The sequence below is a fragment of the Populus euphratica genome, unplaced genomic scaffold (assembly GCF_000495115.2).
Source record: "Populus euphratica unplaced genomic scaffold, PopEup_1.0 scaffold318.1, whole genome shotgun sequence".
In the NCBI taxonomy this organism is placed as follows: domain Eukaryota; kingdom Viridiplantae; phylum Streptophyta; class Magnoliopsida; order Malpighiales; family Salicaceae; genus Populus; species Populus euphratica.
In genome coordinates, this window is record NW_011500003.1 from 354,277 (window position 1) to 365,957 (window position 11,681).

The 11,681-nt window shown below is 33.4% G+C and overlaps 1 protein-coding gene across 2 annotated transcripts; it reads left to right on the forward strand.

Moving 5' to 3' along the window:
- The first annotated feature begins 1,923 nt into the window (after positions 1-1,923).
- On the forward strand, positions 1,924-10,920 carry LOC105140991 (probable LRR receptor-like serine/threonine-protein kinase At1g07650). Of its 2 annotated transcripts, none has more exons than XM_011048047.1 (24): positions 1,924-2,155; positions 2,439-2,598; positions 4,184-4,255; positions 4,352-4,420; positions 4,496-4,567; positions 4,668-4,739; positions 4,825-4,896; positions 5,020-5,091; positions 5,173-5,244; positions 5,333-5,404; positions 5,504-5,575; positions 5,875-5,946; positions 6,353-6,418; positions 7,081-7,137; positions 7,249-7,284; positions 7,389-7,423; positions 7,889-8,268; positions 8,348-8,543; positions 8,636-8,776; positions 8,962-9,086; positions 9,212-9,422; positions 9,554-9,794; positions 10,216-10,366; positions 10,458-10,920. In XM_011048047.1, the coding sequence occupies exons 1-24, from the start codon at positions 2,032-2,034 to the stop codon at positions 10,833-10,835; spliced, it is 3,018 nt and encodes a 1,005-aa protein (XP_011046349.1). In that variant the 5' UTR covers positions 1,924-2,031; the 3' UTR covers positions 10,836-10,920. The 2 variants fall into 2 exon arrangements, with proteins under 2 accessions (XP_011046349.1, XP_011046350.1); XM_011048048.1 differs by having other exon boundaries at positions 1,925-2,155; positions 8,968-9,086.
- Positions 10,921-11,681: the final 761 nt, after the last annotated feature.

Below are 11,681 nucleotides of genomic sequence, written 5' to 3' on the forward strand. Positions count from 1 at the left end.
TCCATTTCACACGCAAATGAATATGTGAACGTAAAATTCGTATTTCTTAATTTGGATTCTTCCTCTCCAATTTCCCAATGATATTTATTATTAGTTCTTGACCTTCCAATCTTCCCGTTGACGAAGAGATAAAATGGAAGGGCAAAGTCGTCTAGTACAGACAAGGGTGTATTTTCGTGGGTGCTTGTCTCTTTACTAAATATTTGACTTGTACACGGTACAATTGTTGACCTACCAGTCTTCCCGTTACAATTTTTGTTAAAAATCTGGATATACAGCTATTGTAATGTATTTTTATATAAAAAAATTCAAAGTGTAAATAATTTTTTTTATGTAGATATTTAATTAAATGAATAAAAAATTATTTACATAAATAAAAAAATAAAATTGTTAACAATAACTAAAGAAAAAATTAAAAAATCAAGAGATAGATATAGATTAAGATATTTAATTTTACAAAATAAGATATTTGTATGTTTATATCTACTAAATTTATTTATTAAAATTAATAAAATGTAATGCAAGGAAAGGAAAAAAAACACAATGTAGGGCTGAACATATCAAAAATATTTTTTATAAAATAAATATTTTTTTATAAAACAAAGCTTATCTATATAAAATAAGAAAAATAATTCTTAAAAATAAATATAAAACAAAACATTTTTTAAAAGAAAAACCTCTATTTGAAAAAAACTTGCAAAACCCATGATTTAAGTAATGAGATCAAGATATATCAATATAAAAAAATTAAAAATAATTACAAAAGCAATCTTAAAAAAATAATGCAGAATAATAAAATACCAAGAGAAAATAAGAAAAACAAGAATCCTTAACTGTATCAACTCCTAAACATGTTATCATATCATAAGCACGACAAATAAAAAAATCATTAAAGTTAATTTTTAACAAATCACACACTCTGAAGGATGAAACTGGAGAGAAAAATGAAATCAAATAAAAAATTATAATTAAAATAATGGGTGTGAAAATAAAAAAAAATTGAATTAGAAAGTTAAATTGAAAAGAAAAAATACTTTAACAAAAATAAAAAGAGTAAAGGCTAAAACAAAATAAAAATAACATAAATTTTTATTAAAGAATAAAATTAAAAACAATAAAACTTTAATTAAAAAACAAAAAAAAAATAGAAATCAAAAGAATAAGGATCGAATTAAAAAAATAATATATAAAAAATTATAATTTAAAGGTCAAGGATAAGAATAAAAAACAAAAAACATAAAAACTAAAATTAAAAAGAAAAAATTTAGAAAAAACATGCACTTTTTTATATAAAAAAACAAAAAAAAACCACCAATAATAAATTATGAAAACCCAGTAAGAGGGAAAGCTGGGCGAGGCAATGATTCCAATGGCATGAAGAACTACAGATTTGGCTATTAGAAGAAGTAACATGAGCTGCTTAAAAGTCACGAGTGCATCCCATGCACTTATGTGTGAAAGCCTGACAACTACAATCTTTTGAATTAAAAATTAAGTATTTATGTAAACCAGTACATGGCTTGTTTCCTTTTACTATATCTGGATTCGAGCCCTAGTGTCTGTCATCCCCGCGGTACCTTACATGCCTACTAGGTTTGCAGGGTATTCAGTAGGCTGTGGGGATTAATCGTGGTGCGGGTATTCAGTAGGCTGTGGGGATTAGTCGTGGTGCGCGCAAACTGGCCCGGACACCCCACGTAAATAAAAAAAAAATTAAGTATTTATAATAAAAAATCTAAAACATCCTTCATGATTTTTGTATTAATAAAAACACTGAAAAGATAAAAATACTCCTAAATACCTTTAATGACCATTTCATTCCTTTAATGACGAATTTGTCATTGAAAAAGACACGAAACCACTCTCCAATCATTAATTAACTGTCACAATGAATAGTTCTCCGTGTCGGAGTGATCTCCACAGCGTTTTGCCCACACACCATTCTGATAAGTCAACTATAATTATACATAAAGCTTTCTTCAGGCGGCCTATATATTAACTCGTAGAGTGGATTGCAGAGTTAAAAGCAAGATGGCTCCTGCACTCTCTGATATCTTGAGAATCACGTCTAGCTTACTTGTGCTTATGTTACTAATGTTTTGCATGGGAGCAATTAACTTGGAGGCCCAAGTTGGGAACCTTGCTCCTGATGAAGGTACAATTTTTAATTTGGTCCAGATGGGCAGATTCTTTAATGTTTAGAGGAAGACATGCACTTGTAACGCCTTCTAGCAGGAGTTCTTTTATCTGCAAAGTCCTCACTGCGTCATATACCGTTCAATAATACAGTCATCAAATTTGATTGTATTGCCGAATTAATTCTGTAACCATGTTACTAATTTCATCTTGCAGTGAGATTTTAGCAGAATTCTGTGTTTTTTGCAAACTTTTTTTGGCAAGGAATTGTAGAAGTTGAGATTTAATTTTGATTTTTGCAGAGGAAGCCTTGCTTGAAGTAGCAACACAACTGGGCAAAAAAGGCTGGAATCGCAATATGAAACTGTGCAATGATACAAATTTACCTCTCAAGCCAGATGCTGACAATAAAGTTGTTTGCAATTGCCCGGTTCCTGGGGAAGCGTGCCACGTTGTTGCCATGTATATTTCTTCACTTACCACTCCATGCTTTTGTTTCAGTTTTAATTTGAGGTGTGAAGGATTCTGATGGAGCTAGTTGAAGGAATTAACAAATTACTCAATGTGTGGATAAGTAGTCACGCTCATAATTTTTTTTTTAAATTCTACTTTTCGATAATTTAATATATTTTTTTATTTAGTTTTTTAGATTTTTTTTAAATATTAAATTGTTTTAGGAATTCTGCTACATAATTTTCCTCCATTCTTTGATTCTTTTTATTAGTTATATATTAATTTCATGCATTTAATTTTTTCTTTTAATTTCAACACTAAAATGTTGGTAGCATATTTTGATTTTTTATGAATTTATTTTAATTTTATGATTTATGTTGCAGGTTTAATGGTTAATCATATTAACTCGGATTTATTTTTTAAAATTTTTATTCTTTTTAATTTAATATTTTTTTTAATTGGGCTTAGTAATATTTTTAATTTAATTTCTATAAAGTTATATCTTTTTTATTTTTTTCGTTCTACAATTGATTTTTTTTAAATTTTATCCTTCACTATTAGGCTTTTTGAAAATCAAGTTTTATAGTTTTTTTTAATTTGATTTTTGTTGAGTTATTTTGATCTAAATGATTTTTTTTTTAATTTCAACTTTCAACATTATATCTATTGGAAATGGAGCTTTGTAATTTTTTTATTTGTTTTTTAAGTTATTTTGTCTCTTGTCCTAGATTACAATTTTAATAGGTTAGTCCGGATTGACTTAGGTTTTTTCTTGTTATTTTTTAATTGATTTTTTGTATAATTTCAATCTTTAACATTAGCTTGGTTAGAAATTGATCTTCATTTTTTTTTAGATTATCTCGATTTTATAACTCTTCATTTTTTTTAGATTATCTCGATTTTATAACTCGAGTTATGAGTTTGGAGGTTGATTGTGGTTGATTTATGTAGGTTTTTTCTTCTTTCTATTTTATCCTTTAACAATATTGGGTTAATTAATAATTGACTTTTATAATTTATTATAATTTTTTTTATAAGGTAAACATGATCGTCGGTCACAAACTTGACAAGTTAACTAAAATCGATTTAATATGTCATTGTCATAATTTTTTTTTTAAATATATCATTTAATATATCACCAAATAAATATTTAAAAAATATTTCGTTTAATATGCATCATATTTCAAGTTAAAAAATATTTTTTTTATTAGAAAACATGTTAATAATGCTTAAATAATTTTTTATGCTAAGAAAATAATCCGTAGCACCGGAAAATAATACAGTGGAGGACTATTTGTGGTGGATTAAATCTCCTCATAAACCCCATTCGATAGTTGAATTTTATTTTGAGAAATTCAGATGCAATTCATTAGCAGTAAAATTATATAAAAACAAGCTAAACATGTAGTGAATAGCAAAGAAAGGATCTTCAGCGAAGGAAAGGTCCATTTGTCAGAAGTTTAGGCTTAAGAGTTTAAAATCATTCGAAGAAATGCATTGATGAGTTCTGTCATGTATTTTCTTGACATAAGAATGTTGATTTGCAATGGTTGAAAGTATTGAGGAGTTGATGGGTCCGTGTGTTGCAATGCAGATATCTCAAAAGACAAGATCTTGACGGTAGTCTCCCAAAGCCTATCGAGAAACTACCACGCCTTAAACATCTGTAAGCAGTGCTTCAAATGACTACATTTCTACAGATTGAGCACCGCGAATTTGTGTTGTATGATTCGATTTTATTAGAACTCTATCGGCTCTGCAGAGATCTCTGGGCCAACTACCTGAGTGGCAATATACCACCTGAATGGGCTAATACCAAGCTGGAATTATTGTAAGAAAATACTGCATTCATGTTTTCTAGCCAAGGAATTGCTTACTCATAATTAATAGATTGTATAAACAACAGGTCTATCGGCGTGAATCGGTTGACAGGAAAGATTCCTGGCTATCTGGGAAGGATTACCACACTTAGATCCCTGTATGCTTTTTTCGACTAGTCAATTTCTTGTCTTTTTTTAATTATTTAATCTGTTCAATTGTTTAGTCAGGAGTAATCCTGAGAGTTGGCATTTATGCAGGAACATTCAGAACAATATGTTTTCTGGAACTGTTCCCCCCGAGCTTGGACGCTTGGTTAACCTGGAGAATCTGTCAGTTCATTCAAGCTTTTGTATTAGAAATTAAGTCCTAACTGATTATTGAATGCTAAGTGTTTTTCTCCTTTTGTGATTGCAGAACTCTCAGTGCCAATTATCTCACTGGAGAGTTACCCCCGGCTCTCACTAATCTTACCAGATTGAAGGAACTGTAGGTTCTCATTTCACATGGTTATTGTGTATCATACTCATTAGTTGCAGTATTTGATATTACAGATGCATCTCTTTACTCTCCAAGTTTCATGATTCTGTGTTTTCGGTTCGGCGAATGCAGAAGGCTTAGCAGCAATAACTTCACTGGAAGAATACCTGATTTTATTCAGAGCTGGAAACAACTTGATATATTGTATGTGCTAGTTTCTACAACAAGTTCTGAATCTCATCAGTGAAGCAGAACCCTAATCCCCCTTTAATTTTGTATTAACAGAGAGATCCAAGCTGGTGGTTTCACTGGACCCATTCCTTCAAGCATCTCTCACTTGACTAATCTAACTGATCTGTAAGATATTTGTTTTAAATTTATGGTCTCAGTTACAACTTTTATCCCGATCATCTCACATTTATATATGCTGTCTAATATTGAGCAGAAAAATAAGTAACCTACTTGGAGATGGTTCAGAGTTTCCCCACCTAGAATCTATAAAAGGCATTAAGTATCTGTGAGTTATTCTTGCAGCTGATACTCTCATATCAGGATCATATTTAATTTACAACACAGCATATATATTTAGCTTACATGGAATTAATGTATATTGCAGGCTGTTGAGCAACTGCAACTTGTCAGGAAATTTTCCCATAAATTTGACCGGAATGGCACACCTGAAAATTTTGTATTCACTCTATTCCTTATACATCATCCATTCTGTCATGAAGATTGAAGTGTGAATCTCATGGATACTTAGAGCTGCTGTCTTTAGATTGCAACTAAATTATTATTTGTAAATAACTTTCAAAATGCATTATGAACCAGGGATCTCAGTTTTGGTATTTAATTTATTTTTTTTACCTTCTTTTCGAAAACAGGGATCTCAGTTTTGGTATTTAATTTATTTTTTTTACCTTCTTTTCGAAAACAGGGATCTCAGTTTTGGTATTTAATTTATTTTTTTTACCTTCTTTTCGAAAACAGGGATCTCAGTTTCAACAGATTAAATGGTTCACTTCCAACAAATTATGATGGCCTAAAAAGCTTGGAGAAAATGTAAGTGTACTATATTATATTACCTTCTGAAATTAATGTTTGCCATATGAAAGCATAATTATTAAACCTAAACCAGTCAGACAACTAGTCCAAGAAAATCCAGGACTCGGAGCATGACAGGGCCAAGATTCTAGTTGAACCATACAAGACTGTCAAACCTATTCAACCTGGCCAAACCCTGTCCAAGCCTGATCGGGTCAATATCTTGTGAAAAGAATGGAACAAAATTAATTTTTTAAAATAAAAATGTTGACCAGAGCTGATCCGATAGCTCAATCCTTTTTTCAAGTTATTCTCATGGTAGAGTACAGCCATTATGATGATAAACTTGTCCTCTAGACAGTCTTTTACAATGATAGCCTTAGACAAATGTTCAACCGAATGACAATTTTTACTTTCTGCATAGGTATCTTACAAGGAACATGCTTACAGGGCCCATCCCAGATTGGATCGACAAAAGAGATACTCGCTAGTATGTTAGTTTTTTTCTTAATTTCTGTATATAAATTATGATTTTTGAGAGTTTTGTTTGTAATATATTTTCTTTTTACTCAATTAGAATTATTTGATAATTTATTCATTAACTCCCCTGAAAGACAGAAATGATCAACTTCAGTTTGCCTTTATCTGAACATTGTCAACCCAAAAGCTTAATCATGAACTTCAGGTTTCCCTGATCCTATAAGAGATGCGTATCTGTAGGTTTAATAATATGTCCTAGTCTTTGAAGAGCTATACTGATGAGAAGCTGGAAATCAGATTATCCTTCCCAGTTTCCAGATAGTTTTCAGTACAGCTGTGCATGAATGATCAAACTATCTCCAAGGTTTCATTTAGTTATTGTCCTTGAATAGAATGGACAAATACATTAGGGACAAAAATGTGTTTGGTTACAGTGACGAAGATGAAGATATAAAAATAAATTTGTATAGTTTTGGATTGAATTTTTATCTGTTAAAATCAGAAAAGACGTGAGGTGAGGACATGTCCTTTCTCTCCCAACTGTCTTCATCTCTTCTGTCTATTCATCTCTTCTGCATTGAGATAGCAACCCAAAGGTAACATGTGCATGCAATTTTGTTAAAAATTCAGAAATACTGGCTGAATGTCTAAGGAAGCTATCTTTGTGTGCAGCGAAATCGATCTTTCTTACAACAATTTTACTTCGGAAGCAAAATGTAGAGAAACACTGTAAGATTGATTTCATTTTCCTTGCCTTGCCTTTGATTTTGAAAGTCTGCTTCTTTTTACATCACCCTTCACTTCATAACCTACAAAACTTAACTCTTCTTGTCTTGCCAGAAATCTGTTCAAAAGTACTTGGGGAGGGAACTATTCGTAAGCTTCTACTTTGATAAATATCTAAAACATAGATCATTTTTTCTTCTTCTCTGTCATTTGTTTTAAATAAGCTGATGATTCTATCTGGCCAATCTTTCCGGGAAACCTGTTGAGTGCCTGAGTGTTTGTTCTGAAGGTACTCTTAAATTTGTAAAGCTATCCGCTTTCTCATTTCTATATTCATTAGGTCATAGCATCTCAGTCATAAACGCAATGGTCTGCATCATCATCCTCTGAAAAAAATCGAATCTAAGACCTTCAACAGTTCAACTGGTGTAGGAATAAACAACCAGTTGATCCCAAAAGCCTAGACAAATGTTAACGGACAAACTTATTCCTATTTTCACTAGATAATATTGTCTCTGTCATAAATACATTGTGGGCCTATAGCAGCTTTGTGTGGGCCTTTACATTATGGGTCCCACCACGATTTCCACTCCAGGAGGAAAAGGATGCTCCTGCATCACAAAATCTTTATCCGCTTTTGTGTTTGATTGTTTTTGTTCTGTTTGCTTCGATTTGGCAGACGGTCTGATCCTAACATTTCTTGTGTTATAATCTGCTTAATCATATCGGTGGCCATGAACGTTTTTATTTCTAGAGCGATATTCAGTGCACATAAATTGTGGGGGACCAGAAGCCACCATTGGAAACACCATCTACGAAGCAGATAATGAGCCGGGAGGTGCAGCAAAATATGTGTCTAAAAGAGAGGAGGATAAGCAAATAAGTACCACAGGACATTTCTGGGATGTTAATGCTTCCTTAGTTAACTACATAGCAGAAAACACGTCCATACTCAGAATGGACAACTCTGTATTGTACACAAATGCACGCCTCACGCCTTTGTCTCTCACATACTACGTTCCCTGTCTGGCAAATGGGAATTACAAAGTCAAGCTGCACTTTGCAGAGATAGTAATGAGGGATAACAGATCCTATTACAGTCTAGGAAGACGGATATTTGATGTTTATATTCAGGTATCTATTAATTAAAAGACCATAGATTCATTCCTTATGCAATTGTTCTCGCAGCATAATTGAGCAATTATTCTCGCAGGACATTGTTGTGCTGAAGGATTTTGATATAGTGAAGGCAGCGGGAGGGGTGGATAAGGTATACATTCATAATTATACAGCACCTGTAACCAATGGAGCTTTAGAGATCCGCCTTCATTGGGCTGGGAAAGGAACCACAAGGTCTCCCACAAAAGGAACATATGGTCCTCTAATATCAGCCATTGATGTGGAATCTGGTAGGTTGACATATAATGGAATGACATGGCAATGAAGGAATAAACTGTGATCTGACAATACTTGCTCTTGCTGCAATTCTATTTCTGCCTAGACTTCAAGCCTCCTAACAAAGGCAGGAGGAAGAGATTCATTGTCGCTGGGGCTGTGGTTTTGTCACTATTCCTCGTTTTCATACTTCTATCCTCTCCCTGGTGGAAAGGTTATTTGGGAGGAAGGAAATCGAGGGATCGAGGTACAGTTGATACATTTATTTTATTTTGCAAATTCTAGCGAGAATCCAGTCACAATAATAACACGGCACTAAACAATTCTCTGCATCTTATTTGCTGTTCACTGGTAGGACTGCAAAAACTATGTTCTTCCTTTGATGAATCATTCATGCAGAACATCTAATATATACATATCTTTTTATTCCTTGGGCAGAACTTGTTGGGTTAGATCTGCTAACTGGTATCTTCACCTTCAGTCAAATCAAAGCCGCAACGAACGACTTTGATCCAGCAAACAAAATTGGAGAAGGCGGTTTTGGCTGTGTCTACAAAGTATAGTACAGATTTTTGTTTTCATCTAGCTACTTATCTACTGTATTATTTCTTTTTTCTTATCAAATCAGCAAGGAATTACATAGTGAACTTACTTTCTTCGTCTAAAATTATTCTCATTGCAGGGAGTACTATCAGATGGCACTCAGATTGCGGTTAAGCAGCTTTCGGCGAAATCAAAACAGGGGAATCGTGAGTTTGTGAACGAAATAGGCATGATTTCTGCTCTGCAACACCCAAATCTTGTTAGATTGTATGGATGTTGCATTGAGGGGAAGCAATTGCTGCTGGTATATGAATACATGGAAAACAATAGCCTTGCGCATGTTTTGTTCGGTTGGCCTCTGATCACTTCCCCATAGTATCTTATGTAAAGTAATGGGAAAGAAAACAAGTTCCTTTCATGGCATCTAAATAGAATTAGTGAAGAAGAAATTTATGGGTTGGGTTATGCATGATGATTACAGGGACAAAGGAAATCAAGGCAACGAAGCTAGACTGGTGTACAAGGCATAGGATATGTGTGAGCATAGCGAAAGGTCTGGTTTTCCTGCATGAGGAGTCGACACTCAAAATTGTTCATAGAGACATAAAAGGTACCAATATCCTTCTTGACAAGGACATGAACGCCAAGATATCTGATTTTGGAATGGCCAAGCTTGATGACGAGGACAACACCCACATCGACACCAGAGTTGCTGGAACAATGTGAGTTTCTGATATTAACACATGAAAAATCCTGAAACGATGACATTAACAAACTGTAAGGAAAACACACAAGTATTGTCATTTATCTAAGATAGCTTTTAGTCTTAAACAGTATGATGCTGTAACTGGGCTCAAGTGCCGATGGAAGGGGTTAGCTTCAAAATATGTGGTAGGCAGGCATCTAGGGTTCAAATCACACACTGCAGGGTTCTCATGGATCAGTGTCTCCCTGTCTATGGCTGTGTTCCTCTAAATGAATACACTATTCACATTATCATCCAGGGTTCGAAATCCTGTTTAGGCTGGAAGAAATATAATTTTGCCTATCGAATACTAAAACAAACAATAGACATTTAGCATTTTTTACATGTTTTAGAGAAGCAAACTAGTAAAATGTCTCTGAGTTATTCTTTCTGTGCAGGGGATACATGGCACCGGAATATGCATTATATGGTTACTTAACTTACAAGGCAGATGTATACAGCTTTGGTGTTGTAGCATTGGAAATTGTTTCTGGGATGAACAACGTCAAATTTAGGAGGGATGAAAATGTTGTATGCCTTCTAGATTGGGTAAGTTATGCCCATTTAGTCTCTTAATTGTCTGTTCATGTTTACTCTTAGTCAGCTATATATCTAGTTTTTTTTTTGTGGGTTATTTCAGGTTCTATATTTACAAAAAAATGGGGACATAATGGATATGGTTGATCCAAGAATGGGGGCTGAATTCAACAAGAAAGAAGTGGTTAGAATGATCAATGTAGCCCTGCTATGCACAAATCAGTCTCCAGCACTTAGACCTACAATGTCTACAGTAGTGAGCATGCTTGAAGGAAAAACTGATGTCGAGGAACTGGTCATGGTTCCAAGCACATTGGTTGATCCATCAAGGTATGCTACGTCCTTACAGAACAAGTTTGCTCAATCTTCTGTCAATGAAAGTTCAAGTGAAACTCCGTCCCTCGTGAAGTCATCAGAGGGACCATGGACTGCTTCTTCCTCTTCATGGGCCCGGGATCTTTATCCAATTAGTAAAAGCTGATGCCACGAACCACAAATTTTTTATCATGAAAAATCATGAATAAGAAACAGATTGAAAATAAAGTTGATTAATATTTTAGAATAAATATAAAGTCTTAGAATAAAAATATTTTGTAAAGAAAATTATTAAAGATTGCTATTATATTAAAGTATTATTTTTAAATATTTTAATCAATATTCTTCTAAGATTATATATGAATTAATGTCATTGAAACCAAGCAACTTTTCTTATATATTAAGTTATATGTAATAGGCTTGTGATAGCCTTGGCAACGTGAGTTACTACTGAAGTAATCTAGCCAGCTTCGTCTTGCTTTCCTGGAATGTGTTTCTACCCCTTACTCTCTGCCTGTCTCTCTTTATTGTATCCTTTTCTATTTCTCTCTCCCCACTAGTGTCTCCCTTTTCATGTGTTTTTTTTTTCCGTCCTCTCCTCCGTCTGATAGGTGAATAAAAGGAAACAATCACCGATCTCGAAGAAAGGCTGACTGAGAGGGCATGTTTGGCTCAGAATCTGTAGTGGATTCTAAGAGTTAAAGCATGATCTCTTGTGTCGTGATTGTAGCCAATATATCATAGAATATGATCTTTTCTTGATTCATGGAGATAGGACCAAATTTTTTGAGCTAAATCTTTCAATTTCGGCGTCGTTTGCTTGTTGGTTCCTAGTCTTTCAATTTCTTATTTTTGGTTAATTTCCATCTTTTTTCTTAATTTGTTTCAATTCAATCCCTAACCAAAATGACATTCGCCCTCTACATTCTCTGCTTTACTCATTTTGGTCCTTGTTCCTCCAATTCTTTATTTTTAAGCCAAATTAACTTTAAATTTTAAGTTTCTCTTTCAA

Excerpts from the sequence above, each read along its gene's own strand:
- LOC105140991 (XM_011048047.1), top strand. The coding sequence starts at position 2,032 with ATGGCTCCTGCACTCTCTGATATCTTGAGAATCACGTCTAGCTTACTT. Across the intron at positions 4,256-4,351 it reads CTACCACGCCTTAAACATCT|AGATCTCTGGGCCAACTACC; the intron begins GTAAGCAGTGCT and ends TCGGCTCTGCAG. Across the intron at positions 5,947-6,352 it reads CTAAAAAGCTTGGAGAAAAT|GTATCTTACAAGGAACATGC; the intron begins GTAAGTGTACTA and ends CTTTCTGCATAG.